Source organism: Saccopteryx leptura, chromosome X (assembly GCF_036850995.1).
Source record: "Saccopteryx leptura isolate mSacLep1 chromosome X, mSacLep1_pri_phased_curated, whole genome shotgun sequence".
Taxonomy (NCBI): domain Eukaryota; kingdom Metazoa; phylum Chordata; class Mammalia; order Chiroptera; family Emballonuridae; genus Saccopteryx; species Saccopteryx leptura.
Genome location: NC_089516.1, coordinates 65,350,530 through 65,366,048, shown reverse-complemented (window position 1 = coordinate 65,366,048; position 15,519 = coordinate 65,350,530). Strand labels below are relative to the sequence as shown.

The following is a 15,519-nucleotide window of genomic DNA, read 5'->3' as shown; positions in this document are numbered from 1 at the left end:
ATGAAAGAAGAGGTCCATGGTCAACTGAGATCAGGGAGCCCTGTATAAACTATCAAAGGGTTAGGGAATCCTATAGTAAAGAAAAGAAAGCTGTTTTTCAAGTGTATTTGATCATGAAATCCTTTTTTTCCAGTGGTACCTAGTAGTAACACCTCGGAGAACACACTTTGGGAAACTGGGCTTGGTGGGTGGGGTGGGCAAACTTGGCCTTAAGTGACCCTTGAAAATATAACGAATGCTTAGGTATTTAGGTAAGAGAGGTCTAGCGTAGTCTTAAGGGACTGACTGACTTCTCAGGGTTAGTCATTGATCGGCATAACTGAACATGGTGGTTTGCACCTGGGTTCTGGTGGCGCAGGCGCAGGAGCAGCCAGCTGTGGCAGCGCATTAGTTTTGGCGCAAGCGAGCCTATGCTGCAGGGTCACTTTTGGCTGGTCAGAGAAGGAATAATGATATCAACTTCTTCCCCCTCCCCCAATCTTTTTTTTCCCCTTTACAAATTTTCCCCTTTCCCTTCACCTTCTTCCCCTCCCATCTTCTTCTTTCATTAACCCCTCTAAAGGCATGTTATTTGAAAGCAATTGAGACTCAACCGAACTTTGCAGTAGCTTGGAGTAATCTTGGCTGTGTTTTCAATGCACAAGGGGAAATTTGGCTTGCAATTCATCACTTTGAAAAGGTTAGTCGTTAAATGAATGATTGGTATTTATGAAGTGCTTGTGTGCAAGATGTTTTACTAGAACTAAATACTGGGCCTTAACCAGTCACACAGTATCTTTGTTTCTCTGAGAGTATTATAGCTTTGGCTGGGTGGTGTATGGCAGTTTCCAGTTTTGTGTTGAAAATATATTTTAGTAATAAAAAAACAACAAGCAGTTTTACTGTAAAGAAGCAGAGCTTCTTGGTGAAAAGGCTCATTCCAGATCTGGAGCACAGCGTGTACAAAATTAATCTGGAGTGCCTTGAGAGAGAAGGAGACAGAGGGAAACAGACAGGAAGGGAGACATATGAGAAGCATCAACTTGTAATTGCACTACTTTAGTTGTTCATTGACTGCTTCTCATATGTGCCTTAACCGGGGGGCTATAGCCCAGCCAGTGACCCCTTGCTCAAATCATGGACATTGGGCTTAAACCAGCGACCATGCGGTCATCTCAGTGATCCCATGCTCAAGCTGGTGAGCCTGTGCTCAAGCAAGGGACTTTGGGATTTTGAACCTAGGACCTCAGTGTCCCAGGTTGATGCTCCATCTACTGCGCCACCACCAGTCAAGAAGGAAGCTTTGATATACTATTTTGTTTCAAAAAAGAGGCAACTGGAAGAGGCTTCCATTGGCTGAAGATGAGACTTGAGCATCAGTAGAAAAAATAACTGAAATATTGAAACTCATTTAAATCTATAATTGATAATTATACTCAGAAGAAATTCATTGATCACCTTTGGAAGATAAGGAGCAACTTATTTTGAAAACTGGTTGAAAAGGGAAGAATAAAGCATATGTCCTTCCTCCCTTGTATGAACCGGATCTCAGGGAAACACAGTAGTTGGTAGGGGGAACTTTCTTTTTATAGAAGTATTCCAGCTAATAATTGAAGAAGGGATGATATAAAGTATCACCACATTTATCACGACTGGTGGTGGCGCAGTAGATGGAGCATCAACCTGGGACACTGAGGTGTCCTAGGTTCAAAATCCCAAGGTCCCTTGCTTGAGCACAGGCTCACCAGCTTGAGCATGGGATACATTTAGGAATTCATCAGTGGTACAGAAAGAGACAATCAGACATTATGTACCTTGTAATAGAAGTAAACAATTCCACCAGGGAAGTAGTCTTGCAAAATTGAGAAAAATCTGATTAAGCTTGTAGTTCTAACTACCAGGAAATACATGGAATGGCGAAACATGTTAAACGACACTGTAGGGATGCGATCAGCAAAATTCAATCCATGGGATGCTGTATAGGACAGTCATCTGATTTCTTCAACAAGTTACAGGAATAAAAATGGAGATTTAAATTAAACCTTTTTAAAAAATTTATTGATTTTACATGGAGAGGAGCTGGGGGGGAATGTGAAGTTACTGCTTCACTCTTAGCTGTTGATTGGTTGCTTGTGGTATGTGCCTTGACCAGGCAAGCCCAGGGTTCCGATCTGGCGATCTCCGCTTTTTAGGTCGATGCTTTATCCACTGCACCACCACAGGGCAGGCTAAATTAAACCTTTAATTTAAAAGATTAAAAGAAACTGAGAAAGTCATGTTGACAAATCAGATGCGTCTTATTTGGATCCTGAATCAAAATTGTTAAGGAATTGTACCATTGAATGGATATTTGATATTAAGGAATTGCTATCAGTTTTGTAGGTATGATATTGGTATTGCGGTTATGTTGGGAGGAAAAAGTATTCTGTCTAGTCCCAGAACTACATTTTGAAATACTTTTAGATGGACTGATATGTTTGGGGTTAGCTTCAAAGTGGGAAGAGGGGAGTTAGGTTTGAATAGGGACCAAGTAAGATGGAACATGATTAATTGTTGAAGCTGTATAATGGAGACCCCGGGGGGTTTATTATATTCTGCTTTTGTGTATGTTCGAACTTGTTCATAATAAAAAGTTAAGACGGTTTGGGGGTGGACAGCTATCACTTTATACAATCTAAGTTAAGTTCATCACACTGTCTTGACTATAGAGTTGCCATCTACGTGAAGAGGAAGTGTTCTTTATGAATCTTTAATGTATTCACAGTTACTTACTACCTTTACCTTTTCAGTTTTCAGTTAAAATTTGCAGTTATTACACCTCTCTTGCTCAGTGATTGCCTACCTTGGTTGCATACGAGGAGCTTATAAAAGATATGGATGTCCTGACCCCATCTTCAGAGGGTCTGATTTAACTGGCCTGTGATGAAGCCCAGGCACCTTTTAGGAGGTGAATTCTTAATTCAGTGCCAGGGTTGAGAATCACTGCTCTAGATATATCTGGCATATTTTATGACAACTGCAGAACTGTCTGGATGAAACCATTTAATGGTTAGTTTCTCCTTGAAGTCATGTATCTTACTGAGTACACAAATAACCACGTAGCTTACTAAGGTCTTACTGAGTATATAGTTGTAGTTATTGAGGTATGTGTATTTTTCAATTAGAGTTTGCTACTTCTTCCTGCCATTATTTTTTAGAAGAATTGGGCTGATTAATTGTTAATAAAATGAGGCCAACCATTAGAAGGATTCAGCTCAATGAAATTAAAGCTTTTTCCCTTCAGGACACATTTTGCTCTTATATTACATGAGAATTTATTTTGATTGATATTTGTGAATAGTGAATAATGAGTAGGCACTAAAATATTTGGGTTTTAAAGATGAAAGCAGTAAGATTTAATGTACTAGAAAATGTAATTGGAGGTCTAAAATGATCTCAATAAAAAATTATAATTGGGAAGTTGATCTGAAATCCTAACTAGCTCTAAGTAACTGTCTTGTAACTTTCAGGCTGTCACCCTTGATCCCAATTTTCTGGATGCGTATATCAATTTAGGAAATGTATTGAAAGAGGCACGGATTTTTGACAGGTGAGCGAATGTTCTATTTGATAATTTTCTTGAGTCTTTGTTGTAATGATAATTGAGAGCTTAGACTGAAATTATGACTATGGACCATTGAAATATATTTTCCTTTTCTAGTACAGATATGTTGCTTTTCCCTAATCAGGTCTGCTTTATTTATAGGTATTGTTGCCTGAATTTATTGTTGGCTTTTCAAAAAGCCATTATCCTTCTTTTGGAGTTTAACTGAAATTTTACTTATATAAAAATGTTGAAATGATTATTTTTTAGACTAACTTAATTCCTTTGATCTGATTCAGAAAGCTAAGTTAATCCTATTAACTTTTTTTGTTGTTGTCAAAGGAAAGCCTATTTCTCATGTGGGAATAGAAAACATTTCAGTGTAAATAATATATTTTATAAAGGTGCAATTTTGATTCGAGGTTGATTATCCTAGAGCATGAATTAATTGTAACTAATTACAATAATTGATATACTTAGGTATAGCATAGCATGAATTAATTGTAACAAAGCATCCATTGAAAGTTAGTCACATTCTGTGTGTGTGTGTTTTTATTCCAGAGCTGTGGCAGCTTACCTTCGTGCTCTAAGCTTGAGTCCAAATCATGCAGTGGTGCACGGCAACCTGGCTTGTGTATACTATGAGCAAGGCCTAATAGATCTGGCAATAGACACCTACAGGCGAGCTATTGAACTGCAACCACATTTCCCTGACGCTTACTGCAACCTAGCCAATGCTCTCAAAGAGAAGGGCAGTGTAAGGGCTTTTATTTGGTCTATTTCTTTGTTACCTGGTATGGTTGAAAAAGTCTTTTTCTTTGTATATGTTGTATTAAGTATTGAGGTGGTAAATTGTTTTCCTTCGGAGTTTTGATTGAGAGGAAGAATAGCAAAAACATCTAGTTTTGGGAATCTTACTAGTGATTCGGCTTAACTAAGCAATTGTTACAATACTAGCAGCGGTGGTGCTGTGATTCTTCTGTATAGGTTTTGAATAGTTTGCTTTGTTTTTTAGGTCGCTGAAGCAGAAGATTGTTACAATACAGCTCTCCGGCTGTGTCCCACCCATGCAGACTCACTGAATAACCTAGCCAATATCAAACGAGAACAGGGAAACATTGAAGAGGCAGTTCGCTTGTATCGTAAAGCATTGGAAGTATGTTGAGGGTGGTGTGGCTGGGTATTTTATCTATGTGATAGCAGAAGGAGACCAGTTAAGTTTGTCATGTTAAGCACCTCTTTAGTAATAATAGTGATTGACTCATTCATCGAAACAGTAATTGAATAGCTAAGGTACGAGTGAGGTCCTATGTTACATTTAAGAAAATCCCTGCATTGAGTTTATTATTTTATGGGTAGATGAGATCTGCACAGAAATATTGAACAGTAAACTACAGTTCAAGAGAAGTTACCAATAATTATTAATTTCAGTACCTGGTGGCTGTAATGGTGGTTCGTAGGTGTGGTGGGAGTTTGGAAGCGAGAGATTTCCAAAGGGAGAGATGCTGTAATTTAGATCAGCATAAACGAAGATGAAGAAAGGTCTGTCTCATTACGTTTTGAAACAAAGAGAGGTATAAGGTAAAGGAAGAGGTAGAATTTAAGCTTCTCAGCCTTGAAGGATGAGTAGGCTTGGAGAAGGTGGAGAGCAGTGTAGAGATGTAATAGTACTTGAGCAAAGTGCTTGTGGTAGGTCATCACAACTGCTTTAGCAGTTTTTTTGAACCTGAAATTTCTTGACTCTACAGGTCTTCCCAGAGTTTGCTGCTGCCCATTCAAATTTAGCAAGTGTCCTGCAGCAGCAGGGAAAACTTCAGGAAGCTTTGATGCATTATAAGGAGGCTATTCGGTAAGAGACTCAGAGCCTCCTTCTTTTTAACTTTTAACTTTTGAAATATTTGGCATTGGCCATATGCTAAAATGACTTTCAGGGCTTAAAGGTTTTTGTACCCGGTCAATAAAACTGTCACCCTCTCCTTCAGAATCAGTCCCACCTTTGCCGATGCCTACTCGAACATGGGGAACACACTGAAGGAGATGCAGGACGTCCAGGGAGCCTTGCAGTGCTACACCCGCGCCATTCAGATTAACCCTGCGTTTGCAGACGCCCACAGCAATCTGGCTTCTATTCACAAGGTACTCCTGCTCATTATAATCTGTGCCTCTCAGCATTTCATGTTGGAGTTTAGGAACAATTTTAACCATTCCATTCTCTTTTATTTCCAGGATTCAGGGAATATTCCAGAAGCAATAGCTTCTTACCGTACTGCTCTGAAACTTAAACCTGATTTCCCTGATGCTTATTGCAACTTGGCGCATTGCCTACAGGTAAAGAATAACAGGGCAGTGATTGACTTTCCATGTTGTAACCACTTTTGTATTGTTACGTGCTGTGTTAATCAAAACCTGCCTGAAGACATTTACTTTCCATTGATTTGAGAGGGAGAGAGAGAGAGAGAGAGAGAGAGAGAGAAAAGCTTCAATTTGCTGTTCACTTAGTTCCATTTAGTTGTGCACTTCTTGGTTGCCTCATATGTGCCCCAACAGAGGATTGAGCCTGCGACCTTGGCAGGCCAGGATGACACTGTCCATGGAGTCATGCAGCCGGTACAAAGAGAGGAGGGGAGATAGTGACACCTACTTCTGCATGAGCCCTGACTGGGATCCACCCAGCAACTCCTGTCTTGGATTGATGCTCGAATCAGTTAAGCTATTTTTAGCACCTGAGACTGATGCTTGGGACCAACTGAGCTAGCCTCAGTGCCGGCCAACACTCGAACCATTCAAGTCACTGGCTGTGAGAGGGGAACAGGAAGAAAAGGGGGAGGTGGAGGGGGAGAGAAGCTTCTTTTGTGTGCCCTGACTAGGAATTGAATCTAGAATGTCTGTGTTGGGCCAACGCTATCCACTGACCAGGGCCAAGACAGTCTTTCTTTAATTGATTATCTGATTGACATTACTTGAGGCCAAGGACATAAAATTTAAAAATCCTACGTAACTTCTTTGTTTCTTTTTGCCTCCTCCAGATTGTCTGTGATTGGACAGACTATGATGAGCGAATGAAGAAGTTGGTCAGCATCGTGGCCGACCAGTTAGAGAAGAATAGGCTGCCTTCTGTGCATCCTCATCATAGTATGCTGTATCCTCTTTCTCACGGGTTCAGAAAGGCTATTGCTGAGAGGCATGGGAACCTCTGCTTGGATAAGGTGCGAGTCTTCTGTTTTCATCTTTTTGTCATAAAGTAAAACAAATACAGAAACTACATGAATCGCATGTGTTGCTTGGTGAGTTAACATAAGTAGAGCACGGCTCAAGTCGAGAGATGAAACTTTGTCAGCCCCGTCCCAGAAGCTCCTTCCGTTGTATCCTGTTTCAGCTAGAGCCCAGTCTGTCCCATAAGGTCGAGGGATTTGGGGGCTGGGTCAAAAAGGTGAAGGGGTTAAGTAAAAACAACCGTACTCATAGACAGACAACAGTATGGTGATCCCTAGAGGGTAATGGGGTGGGGGGAGGGAGAAGAGGGTATGGATGGGGATAAATGGTGAGTGAAGGAGACCCGATTTGGGGTGGTGAGCACACAGTACAGTGGACAGATGACATGTGTACACTTGACATCTATGTCGTTTTATTAACCAGTGTCACCCCAATAAATTCAATAAAAATGAAAACAAAACCATAATGTTTAATAGTGTTGATATTTTATACTCACTTTTGAGAATTAGAGCTCTACATACTTGATCAAAGCTGGGAATTTGCTTGGCAGAATATATTGGGCTGCGAGGAGTAACTCTTCATTTTCTTAATGCTTTCCTACAGAATTTTCTAACATGCAGTTTGTCATGCTCTTTCTACACTGCCTCCTTCCTACGAGTTTTAGATTTGTTTGGGCTGTTTCTGAGGGAAGAGGTGAAAGTATGAAGCGTATCATATAAACTCCTAAGGTTGCATTGACCTGCCTATGAATTAAATGAAGTATTTTGGGCAAACTGTTCCCAACAGGAGTGAGGTGCAGGTTTGGTGTTGTTTTTAGAGTCATTTTTTTCCAGATGAAAATTGATGTCTAGACTCAACCTGACTAACAAGCATTGGGTTCCATTGCTAGATCAATGTCCTTCATAAGCCACCATATGAACATCCAAAGGACTTGAAGCTCAGCGATGGTCGACTGCGTGTAGGATACGTGAGTTCTGACTTTGGGAATCATCCTACTTCTCACCTTATGCAGTCTATTCCAGGCATGCACAATCCTGATAAGTTCGAGGTAAGATTAATGTTTCCCTGGAGTCACTGTTTTTGTTTATAAAACAAATCAAACCCACAGCAGTGGCTTTATTGTTGCAATTAGGTGTCACACCCAGTGTCTTTTTGGAAACGTGAGCCAAGGTTATGAAATGCACTGTGTGCTGCCTTTTAGGTATTCTGTTACGCCCTGAGCCCAGATGATGGCACAAACTTCCGAGTCAAGGTGATGGCAGAAGCCAATCATTTTATTGATCTTTCTCAGGTGAGTGAAGCAGTTACACTTCCAACTTTTTGTTTTAAGCAAATAGTAAAACTATTGGCATATAGCTTGCATTTTTCAGGACGGGCATTTAACCTCAGTTACTGCTTATGGGCAATTGTTTCAATCTTATTTCCTTGATTGTTTACATTTATAATCGGCCTGGATTTTGCTGAGATTGCAAATGATATAAAAATGGTATCCTTGTGCTTAGATATACATTTTCCTGGCGATAGAGCCAGCACTGTGACAGTAGATAGTTAATATGAACTGAATAAGTGGAACAAATAGTGGCTTGGAGAATAAATAGGTCATTTAAAAATGGTTCTTTTATTTTCATGGGACTTGGCCTTTTATTACTTTTATTTCTATACTTGCTCTTTCCTCCTGGAGCATAAGCTTTATGAAAAATTGATTGAAACCTGTGAGGGAATTAATTTGCTGAGGTACAGAGTAGTTATTTTTTTTATAGACTCTGTTGGCCACTTTGGTGACTAATAGTGATATGCAATGTATGGTAAGTATATCTAGTAATTCATATATGAGTCTTTGAGGTCTTAGCAGGCAGATTGTGAGACTTGTCACTTAATACATAATACGTACTAGCACCTTTTGCAATGTAGCTGTTGCTTCGCTAGTATACCTGACCATTTTTGATGTAAGGCTGGATGGACTCTTTGTGACTGAGAATCATACATACTGCCCTCTGCCTCTGAGGTATTCAAGGGCTCACTGCTCATTCACTGAAGTCAAAACTTGAAAGCATGGCATTCACAACCTAAGTTTGACTACAACCTTGTTTGCCAATACTTTTCACCCACCATTCACCATCACATATACCCTATAACAGATGCCCCACTAGGGGTGATGCTCTACTCATCTGGGGCCCTTGCTCTGTTGCAATCGGAGCCATTTTTCCAGCTCCTGAGGTCGAGGCCATGGAGCCATCCTCAGTGCCCGAGGCCAACTTGCTCAAGCCAATAGAGCCATGGCTGCAGAATGGAAAGAGAGAGAAAGGGGGGTGAAGCAAATGGTTGCTTCTCCTTTTGTACCCTGACTGGAAATCAAACCCTCTGTACGGTTGTCCCTTGAACAACATGGGGATGTCGACCCTTGTGCAGTTGAAAACCCATGTGTAACTTTTGAGTCCCCAAAAGCTTAAATACTAATAGCCTACTCTTGACTGGAAGCCTTATTATACAGAAAAAGTCAATTAACATATTTTGTATGTCATATGTTTTATATACTGTATTCTTTCAATAAAGTAAGCTAGAGAAAAGAAAATGTTAAGTCATAATGGAGAGAAAATCCATTTATAATCTTTAACTGTAGTTATCAATTCTGTAACATTGTCTGTTTACAAAATGAATCATCTGCCAGTACCTACATTAGTATTGTTTTATATGATGCAAAACACTGTTTTATGTGTTGGACATCAAAAATGAGAAGAGAATGTGAAAAAGAAACACATTTATTTACAGGTGCAATGATTCATGTATTGCTGATGAAGAAGCATCCATACAATTGCTTCGTGATAGCCTAGCCTATACATTCATGATTGAGTCATAAAATTTTTGTGGCTTGCAGTGTTACAGTCATATTCATAACAGTATTGGGAACATTGTTACATTTTTTTTTTTAAAAATACTTAAATTGTGATTATAGGCTGGTAGGCATGCTGTACGGTAATGTAATTCTTTGAAAGTAAAGTTATGTAAGAATAAGAGAACTAATACGTTCTTAATGTTAACTAGTTCTCACCTTGTCCCTGTTTAAGGATAGGCTGTCCATTTCCATACAAGTCTTGCACACGATGTGCTACACTGATGAATACATAGGCGATCATGATGACACAAAAATGTCTCATCCAGTTCTTGCCATCATTAACTGTACAGCAAGATAATTTACTAGTGAGTGGATGTGAATCATTATAAAGGCCTTCATCCTCATAGTCACATTGAGTAGGCGGAGAGAGGGTGGATTGGTTTTGTTGTCTCTGATGGTAGAAGTGGAAGGGGTGGCAGGAGAGGCAGGCATAATCGTAATGTTTCAGAAATACATTTCTAAATTCTGCCTGCAGTTTCTGTTTTTTCATTTCTCGAAAGACATTTTAAACAGTGGTACCAGCCTCCTTCCACTGTTTGCTTTAGTCTTAGTGCCCATGTTTTAGAAAGGCTCGTGTCTTAAAAGAAGTCAAAAGCAATCTTGAATAGTCGGAATCCTTCTGCCTGAGTGCCTGGTGCCAGCTTGTCTTCTGGACTGCTTCTGGATCGTCATCCATGTTGTCTGGCACTGGCCTGGGAGCACTGGTCTCCACAGGTCAGCTTCTGTTCATTCCTCTGATGTGGTGCCTGCTAAGTGGTTCAGTTTCTCTAAGACCCATATCTTCAAACCCTTCAGACTGCCCCCTCTGCCCCAGTCTTTTTTGCCACGTCCACACTCTCTTTCTTGGCTCTGTTGTGAGTCCTGTGAAGTCATGCACAACAACTGGACACAGTTTTCTCTGGCAGGAATTTATTGTTTCAGGCTTGATGGCTTTCTCAGCTTTTCTATAACAATGGGATATCTTTCCATAGGGTACCATGTGTAATGAACCTTAAAGGCCCTTATTAATCTTTTATTTAGAGGCTGAATTAGAGACATTGTATATGAGGCAAGTCATCCATTTTGACTCCTTTGGTGTCAAACTCGTGGGGTTCTGGGTGGGCCAGGGGCATTGTCCAATATCAAAAGAACCTAACAGGCAGTCCTTACTGACAGGGTACTTAGGGTTCCGTTGTTCAGGTCTTCCTGTTATAAAACCAAGACTGGCAGCCGAGCCGGTGCTTATCTTTTTCTTGCAGGGCTGGGGGTGTGGAGGGGGGTGAGCAGCTGTATAGAGAAGGGCGGTCCTGATCGTGAGCACAGCTGCATTTGCACAGAAGTTAGCCTGTCCCGTCCTGCCTTAAGTCCTGGTGCTCACTTCTCTTCCTTACTGATAAATGTCCTTTGTGGCACCCCCCCCAATAGTATACTTTTATCTGCATTAAAAACCTGTTGGGGCACATGTCCTTTCTCTGCATGATTTTAATGGTGTCTGGGAACTTGTCTGCTGACTCTTGGTTGACAGAAGCTACTTCTCCTGTTGTCTTGACATGTTTAAACCAAACCGCTTTCTAAAATTATCAAACCAACCTTTGCTAGTATTAAAATGTTCAACTTTAGATCCTTAACCTTTCTTTTGCTTCAAGTTGTCATATAATGACTTTGCTTTTTCTCAAATCATATTCGAGTCTATAAGTATGTTTTTCTTACAGCAGTCGGGCACCCACATAAAAGCGGCTTTTTCAATATGAGATAGAAAGATACTTCACCAAAGTGCAAGGTTTTTGAGCCTGCTGGCATTGCTGCAGAGATACTTCATGAATTTTCTTTCTTTCTTTTTTATAATGGTCCTTATGTTGTATTCATTTATCTCAAAACAGCAGGCAGTCTTGCCCTAGACCTCAGTCTGTGTGGCACATACCAAACAATTTAACTTTTTCTTGTAGTGTCATGACTTTTCTCTGCTTCTTGGGAGTATTTTCAGCATCACTAGTGGCACTTTCTGTGGATCCCATGGTGTTACTCAAGGTTTACTGTATTGCACTAAACATGATGAAAAGTACATGAGAACTGTAAGAGGTCACTTTGGACTGCTGTATGCAGTTGACTGGGGAGGTGAGCTGCTCACGCAGAGATGATTAGCATCACACAGCACACAACAGTGAGCTCACAAGAACAACGGGAGGTGACTATGAAATAATTATAGTAATGCAGTATGTACTGCAGTTAATTCTATGCAGTTATTTAATACCACGTCTTTGTCTACATTTCTCTCAACTGCAAATGGAGTCTTGTATGATGTATAGGTGTGTAAGTTTTGATGACTTTTAAGTTTTACAATAGATTTGTGTACTTTTTATGGTAGTAAGTAATAAACAACTAGCATCTATATGTATTTTACACATTCACGGCATAACTAACTTTTTCTTAATGTTTTTCAATAGTTCTAGGCTGTGATTTGTCTGTAAGTTTTTCCAAGTTGTCACAAATCTCTAAAAAATTTTCCTCTTGTTTATTGGAAAAAAACCTGTGTATAAGAGTACTCAACTACAGCCCTGGCCGGTTGGCTCAGTGGTAGAGCGTCGGCCTGGCGTGCAGAAGTCCCGGGTTCGATTCCCGGCCAGGGCACACAGGGGAAGCGCCCATCTGCTTCTCCACCCCTCCCCCTCTCCTTCCTCTCTGTCTCTCTCTTCCCCTCCCGCAGCAAGGCTCCATTGGAGCAAAGATGGCCTGGGCACTGGGGATGGCTCCTTGGCCTCTGCCCCAGGCGCTAGAGTGGCTCTGTTCGCAACAGAGCGACGCCCCCGGAGGGGCAGAGCATTGCCCCCTGGTGGGCAGAGCGTCGCCCCCTGGTGGGCGTGCCGGGTGGATCCCGGTCGGGCGCATGCGGGAGTCTGTCTGACTGTCTCTCCCCGTTTCCAGCTTCAGAAAAATACAAAAAAAAAAAAAAAAAAGACCTCACAAAAAAAAAAAAAAGAAAAAAAAAAAAAAGAAAAAGAGTACTCAACTGTTCAAACCCGTGTTGCTCAAGGGTCAGATATATTATGTTTCTGTAATGCTTTGGGTCCATTTTAATGACAACCATAATTCTATCCTGCATTAATATAATTTGTGTTCTTACCAGTTTTGCATCTGTGGATCTGATTTCTGTTTAATGCCATTTAAGCTAATTGAATTAGTCTGAGGTTATACATAATGAGTTTTTTTTTTATTCCATAGATTCCGTGCAATGGAAAAGCGGCTGATCGCATCCATCAGGATGGTATACACATCCTTGTAAATATGAATGGTTATACCAAGGGTGCTCGAAATGAGCTCTTTGCTCTCAGGCCAGCTCCAATTCAGGTAAAGGACTTAGTAATCACTCACATCTCTGGCTGGGTAGCTCAGATGCTTAGAGCATTGTCCTGGTGTGCCAAGGTTGCAGGTTCAGTCCCTCGTCAGGGCACTTAGAAGAATCAGCCTATGAATGCATAAATAGGTAGAACAACAAATCAATGTTTTTCTCTCCTACTCCCTCTCTTTCTCTCTCTCCTTCCCCTTCCTCTCCTTCACTGCCTCCTCCCTCCCTTCTCTGTCTCTCTAAAAACTAATAAAATAAAGAAAAAGCTCAACAAGAAAACAAACCACCCATTTTTAAAAAATGTGCCAAAGGTTTGAACAATTTCACGAAGATACATGCATGGAAAATTAGCACATAAAAAATGTTCATCATGATATTAGAATGGCCGTAACAAATGAGAGGGACTGGAACTCTCATACACATGCTGCTAGGGATGCCAAAAAAATAATTAAAATAAATAATTGGCTCTCTCCCGGGGAGCATACCCACCCCTCCCCCCACCCCTCCCCCCGGGTTCGATTCTCTCTTTCGCCTTCTCTGAAGCTCCCCTTCTTATGTTTATGTAACTTGTTTTGTTTCCTAAAGCCCATTTCTTCTACCTCTGTGACTTTCTAAATAAACTTTCTCTTATAAAAAAAATTACAATGTTTATTGGGCTAAAAAGGCAATGATGTGCTTTTTTTCCCCCTTGGGTTACCTGGTGTTGGGAACAATAGAACAGACATACCTGACTTAAGGAAATAAAGTATATAGTTCTGGAAATGAACAGCAACAGAGCATTTTGAGTGTAGAACACAGTACCCACAGTACATGTATATGGAAACGTGCATCCCATAGTTGGGTATAAATAGTTGTTCTGTCTTGTCTTGAATTGGGAAAACATTTCAGCACTTCTGTTGGTTTAAAATACGATTTTATTGCTCTCTTAGCTAACAAAGTCAGTTCTCCTTGTTTGCTTATTTAATTTTGGACTCTGGATAAAGGTTCTTATTCTGTTTTTGGTCTGTTTTTATTTTCTTTCTTTTTCTTTCAGGCAATGTGGCTGGGATATCCTGGGACTAGTGGGGCACTCTTCATGGATTATATCATCACTGATCAGGAAACTTCCCCAGCTGAAGTTGCTGAGCAGTATTCTGAGAAACTGGCTTATATGCCGCATACTTTCTTTATTGGTGATCATGCGAATATGTTTCCTCATCTCAAGGTAGGTAGGAAAACACTGCAAAGAACTGTAGTCATTTCTTGCTATTGTCCCTGTGCACCCTAAAAGACATGACTGAAATTTTTTTTTCCCAATTAGAAAAAAGCAGTCATCGATTTTAAGTCCAATGGGCACATTTATGACAATCGGATTGTTCTGAACGGCATCGACCTCAAAGCATTTCTTGATAGTTTACCAGATGTGAAAATTGTTAAGGTCAGAACCTAGTCAATATTGTCATTGAAATAAAGTTATCTACATTTGGAATCTTTTCCCTAATGATGCATTTTGTGCCATTTTTTAAAGATGAAATGTCCTGAAGGAGGAGACAATGCAGACAGCAGTAATACAGCTCTTAACATGCCCGTTATTCCTATGAATACTATTGCAGAAGCAGTTATTGAAATGATTAACAGAGGCCAAATTCAGATAACAATTAATGGATTCAGTATTAGCAACGGACTGGCAACTACCCAGGTGAGAAGAAAATAATAGAGCATAATATGTACCACCAAGTATACATTCATCTCCTTGAAATCTCAAAATAACTAGCAGGTAAGCCTAAAGGATCCCTGTTTTATAGATGAGGGAATGAGTCTAGTGGAAATTGGCCTTCTGTATAGGTTTGTCTGATTTTAAGTCTGGAATCAGCCAGCAGGTTACATAAGTGAGAGTCCACTGTGTTCCTATCTTATTACTCTCTGCTGTGGCTTTACTCTTTTTTGTTTTTAAGTGAGAGGAGGGGAGATAGACACACTCCTGCATGCACCCTGATCGGATTCCACCCAGGAACCCCTGTCTGGGGCTGATGCTCAAAGTAACCAAGTTATCCTCAGCGCCTGGGGCCTATGCTCGAGAGAGGAAGAGAGAGAGAAGAGGAAGAAGGAGAGCTGAAGAGAAGCATATGGTTGCTTTTTATGTGTGCCCTGACTGGAGATCAAACCCAGGACATCCCTATGCTGGGCGATGCTCTATCCCCTGACCTAACTGGCCAGGGTCGGCTTTACTCTTAACAATGATAAACTTAGTTCTGTGACTAATTCAACCTTCCCTTAGTTAATGCCTACTCATCTCTAAGATTTTCAGTTCAGGGAGCTCCTCCCAAGAATCTGTTCCTCCTTATTGTTATATTTCTTAGGATAAATATCCAGAAGAGAATGCTAGGTCATATGGTAGTTCTATTTTTAATATTTGGAGGATCCTGATGCTACTTTCCACTGTGGCTGCACCAGTCTGCATTCCCACCAGCAGTGCACGAGGGCTCCCTTTTCTCCACATCCTCTCCAGCACTTGTTGATTTATTGATGATAGCCATTCTGACAGGTGTG

General features: G+C 40.6%; 1 protein-coding gene across 3 annotated transcripts in view; it reads left to right on the top strand.

Moving 5' to 3' along the window:
- OGT (O-linked N-acetylglucosamine (GlcNAc) transferase) overlaps positions 1–15,519 on the top strand; it is a 53,433-nt gene that overhangs the window by 14,838 nt on the left and 23,076 nt on the right. For all 3 annotated transcript variants that reach the window (XM_066357539.1, XM_066357538.1, XM_066357540.1), the window contains exons 5-18: positions 563–679; positions 3,489–3,568; positions 4,124–4,319; positions 4,578–4,718; positions 5,311–5,411; positions 5,545–5,698; positions 5,789–5,890; positions 6,589–6,768; positions 7,665–7,823; positions 7,977–8,066; positions 12,867–12,992; positions 14,024–14,194; positions 14,291–14,407; positions 14,498–14,668. In XM_066357539.1, the coding sequence (XP_066213636.1) occupies positions 563–679; positions 3,489–3,568; positions 4,124–4,319; positions 4,578–4,718; positions 5,311–5,411; positions 5,545–5,698; positions 5,789–5,890; positions 6,589–6,768; positions 7,665–7,823; positions 7,977–8,066; positions 12,867–12,992; positions 14,024–14,194; positions 14,291–14,407; positions 14,498–14,668 (1,905 nt within the window). The remainder of the gene's footprint in view (positions 1–562; positions 680–3,488; positions 3,569–4,123; positions 4,320–4,577; positions 4,719–5,310; positions 5,412–5,544; positions 5,699–5,788; positions 5,891–6,588; positions 6,769–7,664; positions 7,824–7,976; positions 8,067–12,866; positions 12,993–14,023; positions 14,195–14,290; positions 14,408–14,497; positions 14,669–15,519) is intronic.